Source organism: Muscardinus avellanarius (assembly GCF_963383645.1).
Source record: "Muscardinus avellanarius genome assembly, chromosome: 19".
Taxonomy (NCBI): Eukaryota; Metazoa; Chordata; class Mammalia; order Rodentia; family Gliridae; genus Muscardinus; species Muscardinus avellanarius.
In genome coordinates, this window is record NC_137805.1 from 42,984,359 (window position 1) to 43,012,305 (window position 27,947).

At 51.7% G+C, this 27,947-nt stretch overlaps 1 protein-coding gene across 1 annotated transcript in view; it reads right to left on the minus strand.

Moving 5' to 3' along the window:
- Positions 1-10,193, minus strand: part of EPB41L1 (erythrocyte membrane protein band 4.1 like 1) — a gene marked incomplete at both ends in the record, with an annotated part of 57,831 nt that extends 47,638 nt beyond the window's left edge. The window contains 5 exons of the mRNA XM_080716519.1: positions 2,879-2,954; positions 6,320-6,362; positions 6,732-6,836; positions 8,964-9,128; positions 10,020-10,193. Of these exons, the coding sequence (XP_080572645.1) occupies positions 2,879-2,954; positions 6,320-6,362; positions 6,732-6,836; positions 8,964-9,128; positions 10,020-10,193 (563 nt within the window). The remainder of the gene's footprint in view (positions 1-2,878; positions 2,955-6,319; positions 6,363-6,731; positions 6,837-8,963; positions 9,129-10,019) is intronic.
- Positions 10,194-27,947: the final 17,754 nt, after the last annotated feature.

A 27,947-nucleotide genomic window follows, 5' to 3' on the forward strand; every position in this document is an offset into this window, starting at 1 on the left:
ACCATGCCAAACGCTCAGACCAATCTTTCATCAAAATCAATTTGTCATTTTGACCAGTGTATTTTGGGCCTAACTATTTTTGACTTGATCAGCTGCTCCTGCCACCCGCCTTCCTGGGGCCATCTGTGCTGGGCAGGGCTGACTTCCCTCCTGGTGTCCCTGGAAGCTGAGGCCTGGAGTCTGGCACCAAGAGCAGAGGCACAGGTGGGCAAGCCCGAGGGGTGAGGGCTGATCTAAAGCTCCAGAGTTCAGAGCCCGCTGCTGCCACCTAGGCCCCAAGCTGAACCCAGGGCCTGCCGTGGAACTAAGGAGGCCAAGGCCTGCATCTGACTTCTTCCAGCAACATCTGGTTTTATCTCCCAAGGTCAGAGTCAGCATCCAGACTTTCTATTGCTTGACAAACAGGCAGAAAGCAGGCATTAAGAAGCAACCCAGCCCGGAGTGGTGGTGCACACCTGAGACAGGAGGATCGCACATTCATGGCCGGCCTCAGCAACTCAGTGAGGAGGTCCTCTGCAACTTAGTGAGATCGGTTTAAAAAAAAAAAAAAAGTGGCTGAGGGTATAGCTCAGAGGTAGAACAACCCTGAGTTCTATCTCCAGCACCATAAAAATAAAAAAGAAGGGGCATCATGAGAGAAAAGGAGGCTTGGCGGACTTTCCTCTCTCGCAGAAAAATTGTAAGCCTCATGGTATTGTTGAGGCAGAGGGTCCACCTTGTTGAGAGCCCACCCGCCACAGGGGTGACACAGCCCCATGAGACCCCAAAGTGAGGCCATCTCTTTGGATAGGGCTTAGATAAAAAGCGGGGCCTCTCCCTGCTCTGGTTTCCTGAGGCAGGAGAAGCCCACGGAAGCCCCCAACCTGAAGGATGCTTCACACTCCCTTCTTTGTGTGTGTGGTACTGGGGATAGAACTCAGGGGCATTCTACCCTGAGCTGCACCCCCAGCCCTATTTTATTCTTTTATTTGGAAACAGGGTCTCACTAAGTTGCTGAGGGTGGCCTTGAACACAGGATCCGCCTGTCTCGTCCTCTCAATTACTGGGATTACAAGTGTGTGCCACCACACCCAGCTCTTGCACTCCCTTCTAATCTTCAAGCTACCTCTGCACTGACCCTGAGGCACAACAAGAAAGCACACATGATCCAGGTCTCCCTAGCAGCCCGCTGGCCTCCGTGGTAGTCACACACCTGAGAATCCCATGCCTGACCTGTACACAGAGCGACACGCAGGCTCCAGCTCTCATGTGCAAAGCACGCACTCTACTCCCACCTTCTCCCCGTACTGCAAACCCGTGTCCACCAGCACCTCGGTCCTCATGTGTGTTGGGTTTGTTCCACCCAGAGATGACCCACACCATGTTTTTTAAAAGTTGGCATTAAGCCGGCCGTGATGGCGCACGCTTGTAATCCCAGTACTTGGGAGGCTGAGACAGGAGGATCGCAGGTTTGTGACCAGCCTCAGCAACTTTGTGAAGCCCTCTGCAACTCAGTGAGGCCCTGTTTTAAAAAAAATTAAAAATAGGGTAAGGGTTATAGCTCAGAGGTAGAATGCTCCTGGGTTCAAACCCCAGCAACACACACACACACACACACACACACACACACACACACACATTTACATTGGTTTCCAACATTTAAAACCTGTAGTTTTCACTCTCAAATCTCTAGCTTTGGTTCAAAAAATTGGGCCCAATTCCCATAGAATAGTTCAATAGCTGAATAGCAACTATTTTTTTTATTTGTTTGTGGTCCTGCAATTGAACCCAGGGGCATTCTGCCTCTGAGCTACACATCTAGCCTTATTTTACTTTTTATTTTGAAACAGGGTCTCACTAATTTGTGGAGGGACTTACTAAGTTGCTGAGGCTAGCTACAAACCTGCGACCCTCCTGCCTCAGCCTTCCAAGCACTAGGATTAATAGCTGCTGAGCCAGCAGACCCAGCTTAGCAACTCTTTTCGATGGTGTCTGACCTCCTCAATTCACAGCAGGCCCCAAAGACCCGTGACATCTCCTCCTCTGAGATCAGGGGTAGCTGCCGCTGCCCCTGCACTTGCACCCCTACTAATTTTCTTCCTCCCTCTTTTTAAATTTTGAGATGCGTATCACTAAGTCGCAGAGGCTGGCTTCCCGCTTGTGATCTTCGCGCCTTAGTCTCCTGAGCAGCTGGGATGCGGTGTGTACCTGGGATGTGGGTGTGTACCTGGGATGCGGTGTGTACCTGGGATGCGGGTGTGCGCCTGGCATGCGGGTGTGCGCCTGGCATGCGGTGTGTGCCTGGCATGCGGGTGTGCACCTGGGATGCGGTGTGCACCTGGGATGCGGATGTGTACCTGGGATGCGGGTGTGTACCTGGGATGCAGGGTGTACCTGGGATGCGGTGTGTACCTGGGATGCGGGTGTGCACCTGGCATGCGGGTGTGCACCTGGGATGCGGGTGTGTACCTGGGATGAGGGTGTGCACCTGGGATGCGGTGTGTACCTGGGATGTGGGTGTGTACCAGGGATGAGGGTGTGTACCTGGGATGCGGTATGTACCTGGGATGTGGGTGTGTACCTGGGATGTGGTGTGTACCTGGGATGTGGGTGTGTACCTGGGATGAGGGTGTGCATCTGGGATGAGGGTGTGCATCTGGGATCCAGGTGTGCACCAGGGATGCGGTATGTACCTGGGATGCGGGTGTGCACCTGGGATGCGTGTTGCACCACCACACCTGGTTTGTGTCCTGTTTCTCACACTGCTTCCTTCACCAATGGCCTGGCCTCCGCGGGCGTCTCCATTTGCAAGCACCATCCTAGCCAGCCCCGTATCTCCCAGGCCAGGTACCACCCCTCCTTCCACAGAGCACACGCGGTCTCGCCCCACGCCCCTCACCTTGTGATGTCTTCTGTCAGCTGGGCCGGGTCAGGAGGGTAGAACTTGACTGTGAAGGCAAAATTCCAGGGGCTGCCTGAGAGGAGAGGACGGAGAGAGCTGGGTGAGGCTCCTCACTCTGGGGCTGAGACGCGCCCGCCTCTGGGCACTTGTTCAAAGCCTCCTCCCATCTCTAGTCTCAGGATGCTCTAATTTGGGAACCTGGAGCGTTATTCGCAATTGACGGAGAGAAAAGGTGAGGCCCAGGTTAAGGGACTTGTGACTAGCAGTTGGCGGGAAGGTAGAAAGAAAGAGAAGGAATGCTGTGCGCCGGGCACACACTGAACTGTTTTATGAGCACTGCTTCACTAGCCCTCTCCGTGACCTCCTGACTCACTTCTCTAATTAGCCCCTTTTCACAGATGAGGACACTGAGGCCCAGGTGTTGAGGAGGCCAGCTTGGCACACAGGGATGGGAATGTAATCTTTACAATCACCCAGAGGCAGAGAGAGAGAGAGAGAGAGAGAGAGAGAGATTAGAAGATGAAACCCAGGGACCTTCTACCTCCAAGTCAGAACCCCAGGCCTTTTTTTTATTTTGGGGTTTTTGTGTTTGTTTTTGTGGTATTGGAGATGAAACCCAATAGCCTACTACCACTTGGCTACATCCCTAGCCCTATTTTTTATTTTTTATTAGAAAACAGGGTCTGAAGTCAGGCGTGATGGCACACACTTGTAATCCCAGCATTTGGGAGGCTGGGACTGAAATAAAGAATAAAAAATAGGGCAGGGGGTGTAGCTCAAGGGTCAAATGCCCCTGGTTTCCATCCCTAGACCCAGAAAATAAAATAATATAAAATAAAATAAAATAGGGTCTGAGCTGGGCGTGGTGGTGCACGCTTGTAATCCCAGCATTCGGGAGGCTGAGACCAAAGGATCACGGTTCGCAGACAGCCTCAGCTACTTAGTGAGGCCCTCCGCAACTTAGACCCTGTTTCAAAATAAAGAATAAAAAAGAGGACGGGAGTATAGATTGTAGGTAGAATGCCCCTGGGTTTCATCCCCAGACCTGAAAGAAAAAAAAAAGAAAGAAAAGAAAGAAAGTAAGAAAGAAAAAAAAAAAGACAGGGTCTCACTAAGTTGCTGAGAGCCTAAATTGATGAGGATTCTCCTATCTCAGCCTCCCAAGTACTGGGATTATAGGCGTGTGCCTCCACACATAGCTATTAAAAAAAAAAAAAAGCAGAGTCTGGGTTGCTGAGACTGGCCCCAAACCTGCGATCTTCCTCTCACACCTTCCCAAGTATTGGGATTATAGGCATGTGCCTCCACGCCTGGTAATTTTATTAATTAATTAATTTATTTATTTATATTTGAAACAGAGTGTAAGTTACTGAGAGCCTAAGTTGCTGAGACTGGCCCAAAACCCACGGTCCTCCTGTCTCAGCCTCGCAAATTCTGGGATTACAGGCTTGTGCCACCACACCTGGCTGAGTTTCCTTGTTATAGATGAAGATTCAAGAGTGTAAGCCACTCTCCTGGTGGGTGGCAATAACAGATGTCCACGCTCTGGACATCTAAGGCCACAATCCAAGCTCCTGACCACAAGGACTCCTTGGAAAAAGCAGCCTGTAGAGGACACAGTCCCCATCTCAGGAACTATAGAAGCAGTTAATAACATAACACCACCACCCAGCACGGGCCAGGAGTGCTGTGTGCAGGCACCGCTGTAGGGCGCCCGTACATCACTTCTTCTTGAGTTATTTAACTGTTCTGTGCCTCAGTTGTCTTACTTTTTTTTGTTTTTTTTTTTTTTGTACTGGGAATTGAACCCAGGAGTATCTACCTCTGAGCTATACTCTCAGCCCTTTTTAAAATGTATTTATTTATTTTGTTTTGAAACGGGGTCTTGCTAGGTTGCTGAGAATTTCATTCTGTTAGCAACCCTCCTATCTCAGCCTCTCGTGTACTGGGATTACAGATGTGCACCACCATGCCCGGCTTTCACCTTGCCTGTAAGTGGTAACAGAGCTAGGCTTCAAATCCAGGCACGTGGCCCGTATCTGTGCAGCTGCCTCGGGGCACCTCCTCTGTGCTGGGCTGTCATGCACTTGTCATTTCCCTGCCACACCCTCCTCAAGGACTAATTTATTTGCCAGGAGAGGCCGGGGCCAGAGGACCTGCCACAGGTACCCAGTTGATGGTACTGAGGCATGGGAGGAGATGTACCCAACTGTGAAACCCAGGACACGCAGCCACCTCCAGAAAGCTGAGAGATTGTCACAGACAACAGAAAGAAGATAAACAGTTGCTCCCCTGCAGCTCAAGGGACAAGACTAGGGTGAGTGGCTGGGAGCATGGGGGCGGGGCAGGCTGGGGCTGTCTTGGAGGAGGCTGGCCTACTCCCCAAGGGGATGGCTCGAGGCACCACAGGAGCGAGGTCTGTGCCTGGGCGGCGCTGGCAGGGGCTGTGGACATGCTCTGGGAGAGATGCAAGGCCTGCTGGTGTGACCCGGCACATCTTTTCCAAGCTTCTGGTCCTTACTGAACACCGCACACTTGGCTGCCTGTGTGTGTCCCGATTCCTTCAGGCATGAGGGCCAGGCCTCCCAGTGGGCTGGGGCTGCTAGTGGACAGCCTGGCGCCCCGGCCGAGGCCCGTCACCCCTGGAGGAGCACGTTCTGCCCGTGTGTCTGCCTCTTTGTCTCCAACTGACGGGAACCTACAGGAAGAATTCCTCAAGCCCCCTTCCTGGACCCAGCTGCCTGCTGTCATGGCAACAGGCTTGTCTCTAGCTTTCCAGCCAGGGGACCAGGGAGTCCAGGAGAGACCAACCACAGCCAGGGGAGGGGCGCCAGGTGGAGGCATCTCTGCATCCTGGCCCCAGGCCCTACAATCGCAGGATCCTTGCTGAGGCCACCAACCTCCTCCTTCTGCCATTTGAAAGTTGCCCCATGCCTCCCAACACGCCTTTTCTCTTTGGGCCAGAAAGGACAGGCTGTCAGCCTGCTCATCTGCCTTCACTCCAGGCCTGAATAAAGCCCAGGGAAGGACGGAAAGCCAGGCTTGAGACACTCAGCCAATCCCGGCTCTGTGACCTTGCAGAAGTAAGTGCCTCTCTCTGGGCCTCTAAGGGAAGGGGGTTGGCTACTGGATTCTGCACTGGCCCTGGCAGGAGGGTGGCCACTGTGTGCCCTTGTCCTGGGCGGCTCTGTAGGTGCCTCCTAGGGCTGAAGTCCCGAGTGCATTGCGATCCTCTGCCCGCTTGCTGTTGACTGTGCAGTCACTCCTCTTCTCTGGGCCTCAGACTCATCATTTATGAAACAGTGTGATCGCCCCAGCCTGCCTTCCACCGGAGCAAAGGCACCCGCAGATCCAGAAGCTCCTTTTAAAGTCAGAGGGAGCCAAGCACCCGGGCCACCCGCCCTCCCACCACATCCCCAACCACAGCAAACCACTCACTCCGGATCTGCTTCTTGATTTCCTTGGAGGGGTCCAGCCAGTTCTGAAAGAGAAGACAGAGCTGCGTAGAGGGGAGATGGAGGAGGGCGCCCGATGGGGCTGGGAGAGAGGGAGCTCCTCGAGCTGCCAGTGGGGAATGCCCTCCCTGGCTGAGCTGTCTGGGCCCCTTTCCTTGGGACTGGGGGAGGAAGGGAACGAGGCCTGGATTCCCCAGGGTTCCTCCAAGCAACTCACACAGCCATGCTGCGCCTCTCCCTTTTTTGGTGAAGAAAGGACAGTGGGTAGAGGTGGAGACAGAACTGACTGCAAAGGCTGATCCTTGGGGACATGCAAGCAGAAGATGCCTACTGAAGACCTGCTAGGACTGGACGCCCAAGGGGAGAGGCCCACTGCACAGGGCCCAGCCCAGTACCTTCTGACTGTCAGCATCGCAGAAGGTCAGGCCAAAGTAGTCCTTCTCCAGGAGGTTGAGGTGCTCGCAGACCAGGTCGAACAGCACCTGGCCCCGGCCGTGCTTCTGAAGGGAAAAGCAGAGGGGCCATGAGGCTGGCGAGCACCTTCGGGCAGGGTTGGGAGCTGCCCTGGACTCTACTAGGACAACTAGAAAGCCCCCAAGAGCTTTCCTGCAGCTGCACGGGACCTTGGCGCCACCACCGCCTGGCTGCTAAGTCCCGTGGGATCCTGGGGTGACAGTGCCCAGCTCCCCCAAGCCTCCTTCCAAGCCCTGCTGGGGCCTCTCTCCACCACGGACTTGAGAAGAATGGAAGTGGGGTTGTGGGAGTGACTGATTCTCCTTCCTATACAGCAGTCGAGAAGAATAAATAACCAAAGTCCTAAGCTTTGGTGGGAAAAAGAGAAGAGCCCCTTAAAAATGAGAGGCCTGGGCATGGGAAAAGAGGAGGGCCTGGGACGTGGGTCAGACTTGCACCAAGTCGCCACGATCAGGGCAGCCCGGCCTCTCCAGCTAGTGCGGGCACGAACTCAGCCTCCACTGGAAGGACCACAGCCAGAGCCCCTCGCCCCCCACTCCCATGCATCAGGGCTAGGACCACACTGACCACTGTCTGGCCCAAGGATTCAGCGTGATGAAGCCCGGGACCAGAGAGGTGCCCCAAACCCACAGGTGTGGGGGTGAACACCAGTCACGGGATCCAGGGCAGGGCATGTGAGGCAGTCACCACCACCCAGAGAGGCAGGGACTCCGGAGAGAGAATGAGGTCTCTGCAGGGTCTGGCTAGGTCCCCCAGGGACTGGGACTGGGCCTGGCAAGGTCATTCCTGAGCCTGGAAGAGTCCATCTGAGCGAGTGGGCCTGGGCTGAGCCGAATGCTCCCTGCGCTTCTGGGGCAGGCCGAAGCAGCACCTGGGGCCGCCGGCCAGGAGAGGAGGGGTAGGGGGCTCTCTACTCGGCCAGGAACAGGGAAGGTGTTCACCCTGAAATACTTCAGAAGAAATACACACAAAGGCAAAAGAGCACCAAAGCTGCAGAGAAGAGGGTTCAGAAGAAAGCCGCGCCCTTTAAAGGGAGGCGGCACCCATGGATCTCATGGTAAGATCGTCCTGTTCCCAACTATCCGGTGCTTATGGAGCTGAGCCCCTAAGGAAGAGGGGTGAGTGAGAGCTCAGAACAGGGGTAAGGCCGGGCCTGTACAGGATGGCAGGATGGGAGCCATGAAATGTGGGGCCAGAGGGCTGGAGAGAAGGCATGCCACTGCTGTGGGGCAGAGCCACGCCACGGGCCTTCTACACGGACAAGAGCATCCTTCCAACGGGCCGCCTCCCTACACCTGGGCAACACATTTACCACGGAACCCTCAGGTAACTAGTCTGTCCTAGGGACTAGGGCTAATTCCCCAAACAGGGGCATTCATGAGGAAGGAAGGGCCTCTCTCTCTACCCACTTACAAAAAAAAAGAAAAAGCCTGATGTGGTGGTGCGCATTTGTAATCCTAGTACTTGGGAGGCCAACATAGGAGGATCACAGGTTCAAGGCCAGACTCAGCAACTTAGTGAGACCCTATTTCAAAATAAAATAAAATAAAAGGCCAGGGGTGTAGCTCGGAGGCACAATATAGCTCAGAAGTAGAATACTCCTGGGTTCAATCCCCAGTACCACCATTAAAAAAAAAAATTCTATTTTAAATGTTGGTCTCTCAGGAGGAATGCAGGTTTGCGGCCAGCCTCAGCTACTTTCACCCTCTGCATCTTAGTGAGACCCTGTTTCATAATAAAGAATGAGAAGTAGGGTCAGGGTGCAGCTCAGAGGTAGACTGCCCCGGGTTCCATCCCAAGTACCAAGAAGAAAAAAAGAGTTGGTCTCTGCTGAGTGAGCCAGAAGAGCCCAGCTTCTAGGCCGACTGGGCCGCAGATCAGCCCTTAGCTGGTGTGATCCTGGCCAAGGTACAGCCACCCTGAGGAGCCCTTCCTGGTGCCAGCCTTGTGCCGTGTCTAATTTTGTTCACAATTGTAACAGCCCTTTCTGGGCACTGGCGACACCATCTGTACAAAGGAGGGCCGGGCCAGATCATCTCTCTGGACACCGCCACCGCTCCAGGCCGCCTCTGGCCGGGCCAGCTGAGCACACACTGGCGCAGAGGCCAGCCGGCCAGGGACGGGCAGGCCGGCCAGGACGCCGCGTTCCCTACCTCCACCTCACACTCGTACTCAGAGGCATCGAGCAGAGTGACCCGGCAGATGGCACTCTTGTACTTCTTGGCAATCTTCTGGGGCGACTTCTGGGCCTTGCTGGGCGTGGTGCGCTCTGACAGGCCGTCGGCCTCACAGTGGTCCTTCTCCTCCATGTCTAGATTCTGGGGACCCAACCAAAGGAAGAGTTTGGTCAGTCAGTGAGCTTGAAACCACAGCCTTCCGCACAACTGAGAAGCAACTAAGGGGTACCTGGGGCAGAAACAGACCCCAGGATAAGAGAGTCACTTCCCTCTGAAGTCCACAGGGGACCGGGGGCCATGGCTGATGTTTACAAAAAAGAGAGCTCAAGTTTCCATGTGCAAGGAGGGTCTGCGTCTTCCCCGCAGGCCGCTGCTGACATGGGCGCCATTTGCAGGCAGCAGCATTCCACAAAGCTGGGCTGGTGGCAGAGCTGCCCTGGCTTCCAGAAGAAAGCATGAGTTATGAGGGCATCCCTCTGGCCTCCTCCTTTCCACCTGTCACTCAGCCCAGCACGAGGCGGGAGCTGTGGGCAGAGGGAAGGGCCAGAGCCCTGTCCTGGCCCCTCGGGGACCCTGGCCCTCTCTGGGCCTACTGTGAACGAAGGGAGGTGTGACGTGGCGGCCTGGATGATTCTGAAGTCCCTCTAGCTTTGGCGTGATAAATTTAGCTCCAGGGTCACACTGGACCTGCCAAGCTAGAAGGAAAAGGCTCAAAGGTAGAAGATAAAGTAGAAAGAACCCACTTTTTGACATCAGATCCAAGTGTGACATCTGCCTGTCACTCTACGGCAGCGTGGCTTTGGGTAACTCACTTCACCCCGCTGAGCCGCAACTTCTCCAAGTGTAAACGAGGAAATGAGCTGCTACTCTCTGAGGTTTGGGAGAATTCAATACAAATCCACCACAGTGCCCCCAGCAGCGCTGAGCACGACACAGGTCACAAACAAATCTTAGTTTCCTTCTCTCTTCTGTGATGAGAAGATGCTGGGGCCCTAAGAATGGCCCCGAGGACCAAGGCAACGGGGCACTCACCGGTTCAGCGGGCCGAGCGTCCTGCAGCGGAGGCTGCTTCTCATTGGAGTTGGCCTCCGCGTGGCCGTGGCCCGTGGGGGTCACAGGGGTGGTCACAGCGGCGGCCTCAGGCTGCTGCGGGGCCTCCTCCTGAGCCTTCTTCACCTCAGAGTCAGGGCCCGTCTCTGTTGTCATGGTGACCAGCACGCCTGCATTGGCATGGAGGAGAACATGTGACGGGAGGGGACAGGAACCGCACGCAGAGAGACAGATGGAGACAAATGGACGGCGCGCGGAGCAGGGGGAGGGGAGACGTGACAGTGGGGTCAGTGGCAGCAGCTCGAGGTCGTAGGCCCGCTCCCACTCGGAGTCCACGGGCTGTCAGGGGTCCCAGTCTCCTGGGCCAAACCTGAAATCTGAGCCCTTTCTAGGGCTAATGAGGGTCTCTCCAGGGAGTCCCACTCTGCCAGGAGCACCTCGGGCAGTCAGTGGCCAGCCCGAGGGAGGAACCTGCCAAATGCTGGCAGCTGGTGCCACGGTCCCTGGCACACAGTAGCCCCTCAGTAAATGCTAGACGTGCTCATCTCAAGCAAGAGGGCCCTGGGATCCAGGCTGTGGGGACTGAATTTAGAAAAGCCTCTTCGGGCCCAAACTGCAAGCATTCCTATGCACACCCCCAGCCTCACAGAGACCGTGAGGATGGGTCCACAGGGATAACAGGCAGGTACCTGTAGGAGAGAAAAGGAAGGGAGGGAGGGAGGGAGGGAGGGAGGGAGGGAGGGAGGGAGGGAAAGCACTGTCCTGCCTGGATAAAAGACAGGAATGGGGCACAGGCCTCAGCTGGCCACACATGTGGTCGCCACGTCATCTCCCTGGGACTCATCTGCAAAGTGAGGGACTTGGGATAATGATCTGTGCACAGGCTATTCTTAACACCTTTCCCTTGCAGCACTAAATGAGGAGATTACAAAGATAATCAAGGACCCACCACCTAGAAATTCTGTTGGAATTAGCCAAATGAAGAGAGAAAGAGGGAAAAATACGACATGGCCCCATTTACACATATATGTATTAGCAGTACTGAGATGGAACCCAGGAGGAGTCTATCTCCGAGCTACACCCCCAGTCCTATTTTTTATTCTTTATTTTGAAACAGGGTCTCACTGAATTGCAAAGGGCCTCACTAAGTAGCTAAGGCTGTTCGCAAACTGAGATCCTCCTGTCTCAGCCTCCCAAATGCTGGGATTACAAGTGTGCACCACCACACCTGGCTTTATATATGTATTTTTAAAAATCCAGCTGGGCATAGTGGCACACACCTGTAATCCCACTACTTGGGAGGCTGAGACAGGAGGATTACAGGTTTGAGACCAGCCTTGGCAATTTAGTGAGACTTTCAGTAACCTAGAAAAATCCTATTTCAAAATAAAAATAATAATAATAAAAGGGCTGGGGGTGTAGCTCAGAGGTAGAATGCCCCTGGGTTCACTCCCCAGTATCACAAAATAAAATAACTACAACAACATATTATTGTGTTTTACACACTTAGTAAAAGACCTGCAAAAACACTCAGCATGCTGTTGAAGCGGGTTCAGTGGGAGAGTGAGAGCAGTCCATGGGAGTGAGTGGGCTGGGAGAGGCTGCTCCATTCTCCACTTCATATACTTTGGAGCTGCTTTTATCTTTAAATAGATGGATGAATAGATAGACCAGCAAACAAGTATTAACCCATAAGTTTTGTTGTAAGGGCAAAAGCACCCATTCTTGACCATAATCTGGATATTTGTGTGTCATAATCTGGATGTGTGTGTGTGTGTGTGTGTGTGTGTGTGTGTGTGTGTGTGTAAGAGAGAGACAGACAGACAGACAGACAGACAGACAGACAGACACATACACACACACTAGGGATTGAGCTCAGGGACATTCTACCTCTGAGCTACCCCCCACCATCCTATATTGTTTTATTTTATTTTGAAACAGGGTCTCGCTATGTTGAAGAGAACTGAGGCTGATGACTACTTGCTGAGGCTGTCTTCGAACCTGCAAGCCTCCTGTCTCAGCCTCCCAAATACAAGGATTACAAGCGTGTGCCGTCACATCTAGCATAATCAGTGAATCATAAAAGAAAAAGTTTGAAGCTAAAACCAGGGAAACAGAGAAATGGGCAGGACCTCACCCCTGAGTCTAGACCCTTCCTCTAAAACCATCATATTACTGTACTCAAGAAAGATCCAGATTAGACCTGGCAGACTCCACCCCCCATGCACCAGGGGAGGCCTCTGATGACCAGACAGACACTGGACTCACCCTGAGCTGCCCACACACTCCAGGAGCCTTGCCCCACACTTTGTTTTTTTCCTTGTGGTGCTGGGGATTGAACCCGGGTCCTCGCACATGCTAGGCAATTGCTCTACCGCTGAGCCACATTCCTGGCCCATCTTTTTTATTTGTGTTTCTCTCTACATTCCAGTGTGCACTTGCCTCGCCCACAGCAAAGGGCACTGGACAGAAAGTCTGAGACCTCGAGGGCTCCGCTCAGCCACACAAGAGCTGCAGCGCCCCAGAGTCATAGGATCCTCAGCCCCAAGGGAGCAGGTCATCAGCAAAAGCAAAACACAGCTGTGCTGTTGCTGGTGCGCTGTTAAGAAACCCGATGAGGAGGAAGGGAAGGCCTTGGTCCACTGCCTCAGCCACCCAGAGAGGCCTTCCCCAGGCCTCAGGCCGGGCCTTAGGGGTGCAACTTCAAACCACGGTTACATACAAGGCTCTGTCAGGCACCAAGAGCTGCTCTGGGGGAGCTCGCAATCTAGGAAGGGCCCCGCGGAGACCTGTCTGCTGTGATCTTTCCTGGGCCTGTGCTCGAGGATACTGTTCATTGCCTTAGCTAAGGCCTGGGGACAGGAACTCTCAAAACAAATGCCTACTTAATTTGACTCTAAAAATAAAAAGGATCCACGGAGCTGGGGTATGGTGGCACACACCTGTAATTCCAGTACTTGGGAGGCTGAGTCATGAGGATGACAAGTTCGAGGCCAGCCTCAGCAACTTGGCAAGGCCTTTAGCAACTTAGTAAGATCCTGTTTCCAAATAAAAAAGTAAAATAGGGCTGGGGGTGTAGCTCGGAGGTAGAATGCCCCCGGGTTCCACGCCCAGTACCTCCCCACACACACACAAAAGGAGCCACAGAATAACGTGTATGTTTTCTGCTGTGAGACGCAGAATCCACAGGACCTTCGTGCCAGACAGGCAGAGCACATCCATCCTCCCCCTGCTGGCCTCGGTCTAGCTTCAGCTCAGACTCTCCCGCCCCCCCCCCAACCCCAGCTTGAGTCTTCTTGAAAATAGTCAAGGAAACACATCTTAAAATACCCAGGTCTTCCCTGTGAGGGTCTCCAGTGCAGCCTGCTGGCAGCCAGCGCCGCAGATAAGAGGAGCCGGACGCCGGTTGAGACAATTAACTCTAGTCTTCTTTTACAGGGAAGACCCAGAGCGAGGGGCTTGAGTGACACTCGTTTGCTCAGACAGGGCTCCTCTGATTCCTCCGCCCGCTCTCCTTCTACCCAGACACTGACTCCCCAGACACTAACTCTGGGCCATTTTCTCTCTGCACCTGGCTGCCTCAAGCAAACCTCACAGAATCTCCCAGAAGAAGGCGGTGCTTGGACCCAGGCCGATCCAAGAGGTGCGGGAGGCCCGCCAAAGCCCCGGGCCAGGGCGCGTGGAGGGGAGATGGCACGGCCTCTCGGATAAGGAGAGAAAAGAGGATGCGGAGAATCATGGAGAACGCTTGAGTGACAAAGCACAGGCCACGGCGGTTTGTACAGATGGGCCTGTTTTAATTAATACACACACGGATCCAGATGGTGCCCAATTGATGATGATTCAACTTACATTTTCCAACTTTATGATGTGTGCATACACCCATTCTGTTTTTAACTTTCGGTATAGTATTCAATAATCACATGAGACATGCAACACTTTATTATAATAAGTAGGCTTTCTGTTGGATGATTTTGTCCAAACGTAGAGTAACGGTTCTGAGTCCATTTAAGGCTGAGTTAGGCTAAGCGATGGTGTTCAGTGGGTTAGGTGATTATCTTTGTATGTTTCTGGTACTGCAGGGCATCATACCTTCAAGCTTCAACCCCTTTTAATATTTTGTTATTTTGAAACAAGGTCTCACTAGGTTGCTAAGGAACTTGCTAAATGGCTGAGGCTAGACTCGAACCTGTGATCCTCCTGCCTCATCCTCCTGAGTTGCTCGGATGAGAGGCGTGCGCCACTGTATCCAGCTTAAATACATGTGTGTGTAGAACTGGAGACTGAACCCAGGAGCATTCTACCTCTGAGCTATGCCTCCAGCCCTATTTTATTCTTTATTTTGAAACAGGGTCTCACTAAGTTGCTGAGAGCCTCACTAAGTAGCTGAGGCTGGCTTCGAACCTGCACGATCCTCCTGTCTCAGCCTCCCAAGTGCGGGGATTACAAGCGTGCGCCACCACGCCTGTCTTTGAGGCTGGCTTTCAACCTGCGATCCTCCTGTTTCAGCCTTCCAAGAATTGGGATTACAAGTGTGTGGCCACCACACCCAGCTTTAAGTGAAAAAAAAAATTGTGTGTGTGTTGTACTGGGGATTGAACCCAGGAGCATTCTACCTCTGAGCTACATCCCCAGCCCTATATTTTATTCTCTATTTGGAAACAAGGTTTCACTAAATCGTGGAGGCCCTCACTAAGTAGCTGAGGCTGGCCATGAACCTGTGATGGATCCTCCTGTCTCAATCTCTGAAATTACAAGGGTGCGCCATCACGCCCTGGTTTTAGATGTCTTTTTTTTTTTAATTTTTTGCAGTACTAGGGATGGAGCCCCCAGCCCTGTTTTTTATTCTTTATTTTGAAACAGGGTCTCACTGAGTTCCAAAGGGCCTCACTAAGTAGCTAAGGCTGGCTGCAAACTGCAATCCTCCTGTCTCAGCCTCCCAAGTACTGGGATTACAAGCATGAGCCACCACACTTGGCTTATTTAAATGCATTTTAAAATATTTATTTGTTTGTCTGTTTGTTTGTTTGTTTGTTTTGGTGGTACTGGGGTTCCTGAAAACCCTTCTACCTCTGGGCTACACTCTCAGACCTACTTTTTATATTTTTATTTGGAAACAGGGTCTCTTAAGTCAGCGCGGCTGGCTTCGAACCTGCACGATCCTCCTGTCTCTGCCTCCCAAGCGCGGGGATTACAAGCGTGAGCCCACCACGCCCAGCTTTAAATGCATTTTTGAGTCACAATATTTTCATGAACTTGTTGGGATATAACCTCATGGAAAGTCAAGAGTATCTATGCAGAAAGTGTAAAAATGTATTAGCTATGATTATTTCTGGGTAGCTTAAACATAGATTGCTATTCTTTCTATTCAACCACAGTTATTGATTTTTCAACTATACTTGGAGATTCCATATATTTTGTTTTGTTTTGGATACTAGAGATTGAACCCAGGAACATTCTACTTCTGAGCCATAATCCTAATTCCTTTTTTTAATTTTGCGGGTCTAGGGATGAAACCCAGGAGCATTAGACCTCCACGCTACACCCCTTGCCCTATTTTTTTATTCTTTATTTTGAAACAGGGTCTCACTGAGTTACAAAGGGCCTCACTAAGTAGCTGAGGCTGTCCGCAAACCGCGATCCTCCGGTCTCAGCCTCCCAAATGTTGGGATTACAAGTGTGCGCCAGCACACCTGGCTCATAATCCTAATTCTTTAAAACAATTTTTTTTTTTGGAAACAGGGTCTCATTAAGTTGCTGAGGTACTAAATTGCTGGGGCTGGCTTCAAGCCTAAGATACCCCTGCCTCATCCCCCCCAAGTGCTGGGATTGCAGGCATGTGCTGCTGTGGTCAGCAACATGTATTTTCTTTTCTTTTTTTTTTTTTCTTTTCATTTTTGTGGTACTAGGGATTGAACCCAGGGGAATTCTACCTCTGAGTTACACCCCCAACTCTATTTTTTATTCTTTATTTTGAAATAGGGTCTCACTAAGTAGCTGAGGCTGGCCATGAACCTGTGATCGATCCTCCTGTCTCAGCCTCCCAAGTATTGGGATTACACGCATGCGCCGCTGCACCCAGCTTACTTTTTTTTCTTTTGATATGGGGTCTCACTATGTTGCTCAGGCTGGCTCTGATCACTTGGGCTCAAGCAATCCTCCTGCCTCACCTAGGACAAGTATAGCTGGAACTACAGGCACACACCACCACACCTGCCTCCTTAAATGATTATTTTAAAAATCAGAAGTTAAAAAATTAATTTTGTGTGTGTATAGTATTGGGGATTGAACACAGGGTGTTCTACCTCTAAGCCATACCCCACCCTATTTTGTTATTTTTTAAATTTTGGAACAGGGTCTTACTAAGTTGTTGAGGGTCTCACTAAACTGCTAAGGCTGGCCTTGACCCTGTGACCCTCCTGTCTCATTCTCCCCAGTACTGAGATTACAGGTGTGTGCCACCATGCCCGGCTCGAGAAAATAAACTTTTCTGATGAACATGAATGCTAAGGATAAGAAGGAAGTAAATGAAGTTTGTTTAAACTTTATTTTTGTTTATTAATTAAAAAGAAAACCGCCATTATTATTTTAAAACCCATGATGAAATATTTGACAAGTCCAAGGACAACAGCATGGTTCTCTCACTGGGCCACAGAGAAGGAGCCAAGAACCCAGCCTTGGCTTCTGGCACAGCCGGCCACGTGGGCACGATTCGCCCAGGCCCGGGTCAGCCCAGGCTGATGGGACCCGCTGGGAGGCTGGGCCAGGCTGTGAGGGGACCCTGGGGAAGCAGAGCGCGCTCCAGGAGGATGACAATGTCCAGGAGATGGCTGGATGTGGGTTAGAAATGCCCGTGTGTGTTTCAGCCTCTCACAAGACCCGGGACCTGATGGTCCAGAATGGGGCCTGCAGTTCCCAAAGAATCGGGCTCCCAAGCTAGGAGGCGGCAGTGGCGTTGGGGTGTTCAGGCAGGAGGACATGTGGGCCGAGTCACCACGTGGCAAGGGCCCGGAGACGGCACGGGGCAGGGAACCGGAGGAGACCTTGACATCCTGACATGTGGAGGAGCCTATAAACGGGAGCTCAAGATGGCCTGGCAGGAGGGAGGTGGGATGGGAGGGAAGAGCCACGTGGAGAGCGCAGCCTTTGTGAGTCAAAGCCGCCAGAGGAGGCTGGGACTCCCACCACTGCGCAGCTCCGTGGGCCAGGCCCAGGTCTGAGGCTTACAGTCATTCGTGGACCTCACAGAGCACAGCGGGGCACAGAGCCCTGATGCTCAGTGGTCAGGAACGCAGGCTTCGGAGCCAGGCACAGGGAGACCCAGAGTCCAGTTCCAACACTTGCTTACACTGTGGCCTTGGGCAAGCTAAGTGACTTCACTTCTCTGAGCTTCAACTGCTTTGTCTATAAAACAACTATACAGCTCCCTCCAGGTAGTGATGGAAAGCCAGGGAAATAACACAGAGCACTTAGCATGGTGTGCACCCAATAAAACAATACTGAGCGGTGGTCTATAACTACGAGCAGGAATGGGAAGCCGCAGAGGCCCGTCCAGGATGGAGGTGGAGGCAGAGGCCGGCGGATCCAGACTGATGACAACGGCATACCAGCAGCTGAGTGTTTGGGATTAGAAAACAGAAAGGTCAGCCAGGAAAACGAATGCTGACGCGTGCCCACGCCAGCCCGTCTGTGCAGAGGGGCCCAGTGCGGTCGGGGAAGCTTGCCTGGTCTGGGCTCGGGCTGCGAGCATCTGAGGCTCTGGAACACTGCAGCCACTAGGGCACTAGGCAGCCTCCGCCCGCCGTGGCTCTCCATCCGGGTGGCCTGCAGGAAGAGGGCGTCCCAGCCCAGCGGAGGCAGCGTCTACTCAGCCTGGCAATTGTACCACCTCTTAAAAAGGAATCACCTCAGCCGGGCGTGGTGGCGCACGCTTGTAATCCCCGCGCTTGGGAGGCAGAGACAGGAGGATTGCGCAGGTTCAAAGCCAGCTGTGTGCGCTTGGCTTAGGAGACCCTGTTTCTAAATAAAAATGTAAAAATAGGTCTGGGAGTGTAGCCCAGAGGTAGAAGGGCTTCCAGGAACCCCAGTACCACCAAAACTTAATTAATTAATTAATTAATTAATTAAAAAGGAATCGCCTGGCAGTTGGTTAGCCTTCTCCGCAGGGTTAACACGAGTAAGCATCACTGAGTTCAGTAACACAGATCTGTTCTTCCCTGTCTCCCGACTACTGCCCACGTCCAGCCAATTCGCTGACACCAGTATGGCTGCCCTAGCCTGCTCTGTGGTCTTCTTGTGGTCCCTCAGGCTTATTCTCTATTGAGCAGTCATAAGGATCTTTACAAAATTCCGGTTGGACACCCTCTTTAAAACCTCCAATGGTAGCCAGGCATGGAGGCATATGACTTTAACCCCTATACTTGGGAGGCTGAGATAGGAGGGTCGCGGGTTAAAGGCCAGCCACTGCAACTTAGTGAGACCTTGCTTCAAAACAAAAAATAAAATGGACTGGGGGTATAACTCAGAGGTAAAAAGCCTCTAGGTTCAATCTCTAGTAGCACTAAGTAAATAAATAAAATGGTAACATGGAAGGCTGAGACACAAGGATTGCAGGTTTGAAACTAGCCTCAGTAACTTAGTGAGACTCTATTTCCAATTAAAAAATAAAATAGGAGCCGGGCGTGGTGGCGCACGCTTGTAATCCCCGCGCTTGGGAGGCAGAAACAGGAGGATCGCGCAGGTTCGAAGCCAGCCCTGCGCGCTGGCTTAGGAGACCCTGTTTCCAAATAAAAATGTAAAAATAGGTCTGGGAGTGTAGCCCGGAGGTACAAGGGCTTCCAGGAACCCCAGTACCACCAAAAAAAAATAAAAATAAAAAAAATAAAATAGGAGCTAGGTGTGGTGGTGCACACTTGTGATCCCAGTAATTAGGAAGCTGAGACAGGAGGATCACAGGTTCACAGCCAACTACTCAGTGAGGCCTTCTGCAACTTAGAGAGCCTGTTTCAAAATAAAGAATAAAAAACCAAGCTGGAGGAGTAGCTCAGAGGCCAAATGCCCCTGGGTTCCATCCCAGTACTGAAAATAAAAAAAATAAGACTGGGGGTGTAGCTCAGAGATAGAATACCTCTGGGTTCAATCTCCAGCACCAAAACAAAAACAAAAAAAAAAAAAAAAAAAAGGAGAAGAGAAGAGAAGGGGGGAGAGAGAGAAAAAGAAGAAAGCCTCCAATGGTTTTCCACCAAAACAAAACAATTACTTGTCAAGCTACAGGCCTCTAGGCAGGGCCCTTGCCCATCTTTCCAGCATCAGCGCTGACCACTGGTAGTCACCGCCTGTCCCTTGACCACACCAGCATCACTGTGAGCCAGTCACCCTGGCTTTCTGTCTGTTCTTTAACGGTACCAGGCTTGGTCTGACTGGGGCTTGCCCTGTGATGCCCCTCTGCATGAACAGTGCACTCACCCTCTCAGCACAACAGCTCTGACTCCAGCTCACTTCAAGTGGGTGTGCCCCGACCACCCTGTTTTGTTTTGTTTTTGTACTTACAGCATGCTAAGTTAAGTTGTTGCTTTGGTTTTGTCTTTGTTTTGCCATTTTAAAGTTTTACAGTTTTGAGGTACGTATATGGTGCTAGGGATGGAAACCAGGGGCATTCTACCTCCAGACTACACCCCAGCCCTATTTTATTGTTTATTTGGAAGCAGGGTCTCACCAAGTTGCTGTGGCTTCCAACCTGCAATCCTCCTGTCTCAGCCTCCCAAGTATGAGGATTGCAGGTATGTGTCACCACAGCTGGCTTTCAGGGGTATCAATGACACTCGTGATATTGTTTAACAATCACTACTATCCATTTCAAAAAAAAATTTTTTTTTTGGCAGTACTGGGGATTGAACCCAGGGGGCATTCTACCTCTGAGCTACACCCCTAGCCCTATTTTTTATTCTTGAAACAGGGTCTCACTGAGTTGTGGAGGGCCTCACTAAGTAGCTACGGCTGGCCATGAACCTGTGTTCCTCCTGTCTTGGCCTCCCAAGTACTGGAATTACAAGCATGAGCTACCACCCCTGGCTTCATTTTCAAAAATTTTCATCACCCCAAGCTGAAATTTTGTATGCATTAAGCAAGTGTGCTGAGTTTGTTTTCATGGTGATTGCCACAAACAGAATTTATATTTATTGACTGATTCGCTTATCCATTTCCCTTCCTGCTCTAGAATATAAACTCCATAAAGATTTCTGTTTCATCTCCCCTTAGCCCCAGGGCTTTGGGAAGTCCCTGATAAATAAAAACAAATGAAGGCCGAGCGTGGCCGAGCGTGAGACAGGAGGATCGCGCAGGTTCAAAGCCAGCCTCGCTGGCTTAAGAGACCCTGTTTCCAAATTTAAAAATATAAAAATAGGTCTGGAAGTGTAACCCAGAGGTAGAAGGGTTTCCAGGAACCCCAATACCACCAAATAAGTAAATAAATAAAGGTAGCATTCAGCTGGGATGGTGGCACACGCCTGCAGTTTCAGCTACTGGGAGGCTGAGACAAGAGGATCGCTTGAGTCCGGGAATCTGAGACCAGCCTGGGCCACATAGTGAGATCTCATCTCAAAACAAAAAAAAAAAATTACTAGTCCACAAAGTTAACATTTATAGAGTTTGCTACTTTCCAGGCCTTGATCTAAGTATTTTACATAAATTAACTCCTTTAATCTTCACAGTAGCCTATAATAAGTTCTCTGATTATCTCCATTGTACAGAAGAAGGATCTGAAGCATAGGAGCTAAGTGGCCTTCCCAGGATCACGCAGCTCATACTGACAGTGCTGCCCTTCCCGGCTGTGTCGAGCAGGCCGCACTCACTTTGGGGGCCTTTGAGGACCCCGCCAGCCAGCCTGCCAGCCTAGTGATTTCTTGGACTTTATACATCTGATTATGCCATCCAAACTCCTGATATCATCCTCCTTATTTTACTGATAAGAAGACACAGGCTCAAAGAAACAAACACACCTTCCCAAGGTCCTAAGGCTGTGCCAGGCTCTCCAACTCCAGTCCTTCCCACTGGGCCTCCGGGGGCTCAGTGAGTGCCGGTTCCCCCCAGGAGTGGAGCTGGCCAAGGAAGGACTTCCTGACACTGAAAGGCCAGCACTCTGGGAAGAGCTGAACTCAGGGCCACTGCTTCCTGTTTCCACACCACCCCTTTCTGCTCGCATGCCTGGGCCAGGCGCTTCCTCTTTCTGAGTATGTTTCCAAATTTGTCAAAGAAAGAGGGGAGCCCGTCCTCCACGTCAGAGTAATGCCATGGAGAGCTAGGGGATAGGACACAGAACAGGCGGGCCCGGTGGCGCACGCCTATACTCCCAGTACCCGGGAGGCTGAGACGGGGGATCACAGGTTCACAGGCAGCCTCTGCAGCTTAGTGAGACCCTGTTTCAAAACAAAAAAATAAATAGAGCTGAGGGCTTTGCACACACACACACACAGCAGCAGGGCGGCCCGAGGGCACGCACACACCACGTGCGTCCGTGGTCATGAGCACGCCCTATACAGAGAGGCCGTCTCTTCTACATCTTTGACCCTCATGACACCAAAGGCTTTAGCCCAGATTTCATTGGGAATTCTGAAGCAGGTGCAGAAAAGGAGGAAGAGAGAGAAGAGGAAGAGAGAGAGAAGTGGGCAAAGTACAGGAGGCATCAAACCCCTAAAAAATGCTGACAGAAGAAACTCTGGTTTCAATGTTTCCCCTAAGTACAGTTACCAAGACAACTTTCTCTATTGCCCAGCCCCCGCAACAGTCCCTCCCTCCCATCCGTGTGCTGCTTGAAGAAGCGGGAGGCCGGCCCACTGGACGCCTCGGGACGCCTGCCCGCTGCTCCTGGCAGAGGGCAGAAGGAGAGGTGTCTGGGCACATCTTCCTCAGCGCCCCTCGCTGAGCCCCTCTGTGACAGCGCCTCGCCCCAGCCGTCAGGGCGCCTGGCTAACACTGTCCCCTCCACAGCACCTGAGCGCCTGCGTGCGTGTAAGGATGCATTCAGGCCGGGGGCTGAGAGCGCTGTGTGTGAGAGACCCTGGGGGGTGCCTTAATACCCCTGGGGGCTCCCTCAAACCCGCTCACACGCGTCTCCTCCACTGAAGCATCTGAGTCGGACTCGGACGCCAGAGTCTGCCGACCGCCCCCTGCCACTAAGTGAGTGAACCGGGAGGGCGCCTGGAAGAGCGGCGTGGTCTACGTGGCTTGAGATGACAAGGGGGAGGCCTTCAGCCTCTCCACCTTCCTATGCGTCAGGTTTCCGTTAGGAAAACTATGAGGATAACTTTACATACCTCACAGGCTTCTGTGAAAATGGAATCGAATCGTGTCCATAAAACACTTAACAAACACACTTTGGCTAGAGAGCGTTCAAGAGAAATCAGATATTCTCATCCCATTGCAAAGTCCAAAGACTAACAGGCAGTTGCATTTTCTCAGAAAAGGAAATACAGAATTACTTCTTATTCTGCTTTTTTTTTTTTTTTGTCATCTTCCTCCTTTTCCTTTTCCAATTTTTTTCTTTTTCTTTTTTTTGTACTGGGGGTTTAACCCAAGGGTGTTCTACCTATGAGCTACATCCCCAGCCCTTTTTATTTTTATATTGATTTATTTATTTTGGTGATGGGAATTGAACCCAGGAGCATTTTACTTCTGGGCTACACCCCCAGCCCTATTTTATTTTTTATTTAAAACAAAGTCTTGCTAGGTTGCTGAGAGTCTTGCTACGCTGCTGAGGCTGCTCTTGAACCTGCGATCCTCCTGTCTCAGCCTCCCAACTACTGGGATTACAGGTGTGTGCCACCACATTCAGCTCTTTTCCCATTTTTTTCTACTATGAATATGTTTTAAGATTCATAGAAAAAAATAATTTAAAGAAAAAAACTAAGCATTCCTATTAAGGCTTATTCTTCTCTCAATAGCTGTAGTTATTACTTCCCTCAGAAGTTTCCCCAGTATAAATTTTTTCCCCCCCTTTGGTACTGGGTATTGAACCCAGGGACATTCTACCTTCAAGCAATATCCCCAGCCCTTTTTATTTATTTATTTTGGTGGTACTAAGGGTAGGAACCCAGAGGCTTTCTACCTCTGGGCTATACTCCCAGAACCAATTTTATATTTTTATTTGGAAACAGGGTCTCACTAAGTTGCTGAGAGCCTCACTAAGTAGCTGAGGCTGGCTTTGAACCTGTGTGATCTTCCTGTCTCAGCCTCCCAAGCACGGGGATTACAAGTGTGCGCCACCACGCCCGGCTAAATTTTTTTCCTTTTGAAACAGGGTCTTGCTAAGTTGCCGAGGCCCCTGCAATCCCCCGTCTTAGCCTCCTAAATACTGGGATTACAGGCACATGACCCTGAGCCTGGCTAGAACACGCTCTTCCTCAAATGGCCCAGGAGGGTGCAGGCTGAGCCTCCTCCCATTCAGGCCCAAAGTATCTAAGAGGGAGCTGAGCCCGCAGTCACCCTTATGATGGGCGATCGGGTCTGGACGGGCACTAGAAAGATAGCAATTTGTCAGAGGCCGGTGGAACCTCTGGCACCGCATTAAATAAGATCAAGCAATGCGAAAAGGCCGCCGCCAGTCAGCACTGGCTTCCTGCCCAAAAGTTTCACATGCTACAGCGGAGCCACAGACTGAGGTGCGGTTGTGGGCCGGGGACCACGTGACAGCTCAGATCTGCAGAGTAACAACATCAGAGAGAGGAGAACTGCCCTCCGCCCGGCCCATGCTGACAACAGAGCGGGCGAGCAGCAGCTCCCTTTGGCTGGGCATGCCCTGAGAGCCCGCAGCGTGGGGACTGCCTTGGGGTTTTATCTAGTTTGAACAGCGCAAGGGCCACAGGGGGTAGGGAGTGCTTATTCCCCAGGCCAGTTTTGCTGGTCAAGGTCACGCAGCCAGTCAGCTTGAGGATGGCCAGGACAGGGACCCAAGTCTGCTGGCTCCTAGCCCCGTGCTCCTCCCCTCGATCCTGCTACAACCCACAACCTCCAACTTGCTGTACGCCATGTAACCAAAGCTACCGTTGCTCTGGATGTAGAAATCGTAACAGCAGCATCAATCCCTCCCACACGCGGGTGCTTTACAATCCAAGGGATCCTTTCTAATCATCATTTTACTTAGACCTCACCAGTCGGCAGTTAGGGGAACAGGCTTTGAAGCCAGAGCTAGAATCCTGACCCCACAGGCTCAGTGACCTTGGGCAGGCTGCGTCCCCTCTCTGAGAACCAGTGTGGTCAGGTAAAATGAGAATAATACCTTCAAAGGCACATCACGAGAATGAATGAGAGCGCACACAAAGCCCGCTCTGGCACGCCACTTGCCATATAGCAGGTACTCAGCAGGTGGCAGCGATGGCTCTGATGGTAAGACACCGCTGCCCAACAGACTGGCAGACAGGTCCAGAAGAGCAAAGAACTTGTCCAAGGACACTCAGGGCAGGAGCGGCAGCAAGACGCGGGAGGCGGCTTAGCGCATCCTAAGAGAATTTGAAGTTGTCTTTTTTTTCTTTTTGCGGTAATAAGGCTTGAACCCAGGGGCATTCTACCTCCAGGCTACATCTCCGGCCCTATTTTTTAATTTTGAAATAGGGTCTAAGTTTCAGAGGGCTTCACTAAGTAGCAGAGGCTACTTAGTGGATTTTCAGGCGCAAACCTGAAAACCTACTGTCTCAGCCTCTCAAGTACTGGGATTACAAGCACGCGCCACCATGCCTGGTGAGAATCTGAAATTTTCACAGGCGAGCACCATGCAGAGGAAGAAGAGGAATGGGTCTCCCTGGGACATCCCTTGAGGGTGACTGGGACAGGGTCTCCTCCAAGCAGGCCAGCCTCTGCTGGGACAGGAGGCGAGGAGGGGGCAGGAGGAGGGAGGAGCAAATCTTCAAGGGCAACTGTCTCACAGTTTCTGACTTTGTCTCTCACTTGATTTTCATTAGTTGTTTAAATGCTATGATAGTTCACTGTGGGTATTATTTATTGATTGATACTGCAGGTTGAACCCAGAGGCATTCTGCCTCTGAACCACACTCCCAACCCTTTTTAATTTTTTTTTTTTTTTTACTTTGAAACAGGGTCTCACTAAGTTGCTGAGGATGGCCTTGAACCTGTGATCCTCCCGACTCAGTCTCCAAAGTACTGGGATTATAGGCATGTGCCACTAAGTCTGGTTTATCGTTATTTAGAATAGACTAAAATTGGGAGCAACTTTAAATGTTCATCCACAGGAGACTGGCCCAGTTAGGATTTTTCCATTAAAAATTAATTATAGCTGGGTGCAGTGGCGAATGCCTGTTATTTCAATTATTCAGAAGGCTGAGGCAGAAGGATCACAAGTTGGAGCAACTTAGCGAGACCCTGTCTCAAAATAAAATAAAAGCAGCTGGGGATGCGGCGGCGCGGTAGAGTACTTGCCTGATCACGCACCGGGGCCTGTGCTGTAGCTCCAGTACCACTGGGAAAAATTACAAACCTACTATGATTTGGGATGTTTGTCTGCTTTTGTTTTGTTTCATTGGCAGTGCTAGGGATGGAACCCAGGTAGTCTTTATGAAACCCTAAAAGTAGGTACATGGACTATCCATGTTACGGATGGGGAAACTGAGGCTTGAAGAGACTGACTTGCCAAAAGCCTCATGGACAGAAACAAGACTCAAACCCTGGTCCGTGTGCATCCTGAGTCTTCGCTGGGGCCTCTCCATTCTGTTCCCCTCACTGATACAGATGGCCCCAACTTGGGATGGCTCAACTTTCGATTGACTTTTTGATGATGCAAAAATGGCTTATACCTTCTTCAGTAGAAACCACACGGAGGGCTGGCCACAGGCCAGGGGGCGTGTCTGAGGACGCAGGGCAGCAACAGCGCGCACCGAGCCGCCTCTTGATCCCGAGGTGGGCGAGCCGTGAGCGACAGCGCGCCTGTGGTGTTGCTAGGCGAGGCTGCTCGGCAGGTTAGCATTTGCGACTTTAGGATATTTTCAAATATTGATGGTTATCAGGACACAGCTCCACTGTAAGTGGAGAAACCTCTGTACTGAGTAGTGAGTGAGAAGAATGTGTCAAGGCAGGCTGGCAGGAATATGGCAGCAGCCGGGAGTGGTGTCGCACGCTTGTCATCCCAGCGCTTGGGAGGCTGAGACCAGAGGACCGTGCAGGTTCAAAGCCAGCCTCAGCTACTTAGTGAGGCTCTCAGCAACTTAATGAGACCCTGTTTCAAAATAAATAAAATATAAAAATACGTTGGGGGTGTAACCCGGAGGTAGAGGCCCCTTAGTTCTATCCACAAGACCACACACACACAAAAAAAAGAATATGGCAGGAATTAGGTCTTATAACTTGTATGAATTTTGTGTGTGGAGGGGGGTACTGGGGATTGAACCCAGGGCATTCTACCTCTGAGCCACACCCTCAGGCCTGTTTTATTTTTTTTATTTTGAAACAGGGTCTCACTAAGTTGTGGAGGCCCTCGCTAAGTTGCTGAGGCTGGCTTTGAACCTCCTGTCTCAGCCTCCCAAATACTGGGATTACAGGTGTGCGCCACCATGCCTGGCTCATTTATATGATCTTGAACAAGCCACTTCCCTTCTGCTTGGTTCACTCAATCATGCTTACGTGGGGACAAGCATGTGCAGATCACTGAGCAACACACGTGTGTCAGCACACTGAATAAAACGCGAAGCCCGCCCTCGGGAGACGGGAGGCTAGCCTCAACCCCCCCACAGGCAAGAAGGCTCTGGCCCCACCCCGCCCCTTACCCGGCAATCACAGCGAGACAAAGGAAGAAGAGTGCTCTGCCCGCGCTCCCTGTTCTGAGGATCCCCGCGTCTCTTCACCACCGCGTATTATTTTATCCCGTGGATGTTCCCAAACGTTCTCAATCATCTTCCTATTGTCGGACATTTAGTCCCAATTTGCTGCTATTATGGAAAAGCTCTGATGGGAATTTATCCAAAGGAAATTCAAAAGAAAAAAAAAACCCAGATGTTCCATGAAGACCACTAACCTTCCGAATGACTGAAGAGAGGCCAAGCCTCACACTCAATTCCCGACCCCATGGCCCTCTCCGCTCCCACCTGCCCCCCCCCCCGCATCCGGGCAGGCCAGTGCCACTAGAGGGGCATCTCAGTGCAGCTCCACCTTCCCCCTGCCCAGCCCTCGGGTTCCCAGGATGAGGCTTCTCTAGGTCCCAGCTCATCCCCTCCTGGGGGTCATATGGTCACCAAAGGGACCTTTACAAAACACTTCTGTCATGTTCCTCTGCAGACCCGAATCCTGCAAAGGTCCCCGGAGCCTACAGGCTCACATTAAGCCGAAACACCTCAGCTTGACATTTAAGAGAGACGGAAGGGGGAGAGGAGTAATGTTTGCAGAGCTCTTGACTTGCCAGCACTGTGCGAGGGGCTTTATGTAACAGCCACAATGCACCCTGTGATAGGTGTGCTCACCCGTACCCTACAGATGAGGAAACTGAGGCTGAGGGCAGCTAAGGGACGTGCCCGAGGCCACAGGACTGGTGCCCGGCGGGGCTGTGAGCAGAGCTGAATGCGGTGGGTCCCAGCGCTTGCCTGCTCCTCCCGCGCTTTCTGCCCCACACACCACACCGCCAGCTCTCCTTTAAAGGCACCCCTATTTCCTTCCCGGCTGGCGTGGGCCACGGAGCACCCTTTCCCCTGCAACTATCGAAATCCGACGTGGCCACTAGTGTCCATCCCAAAGGCCCCAACTTCCTGAAGGTCCCCTGAGCACCAGACAGGAATCCACACTGAGCAGACGCGATAGCGTGTCCCTTAAACTCCGCCCTGTTGTGTCCATGTCCCCCCTCCCCCCAGCTAGACTGTGAGGCCTTTGAGCAGTGGGCTGCATCTAATTAGGTAACTGTTTCATACTGATCCAACCTGA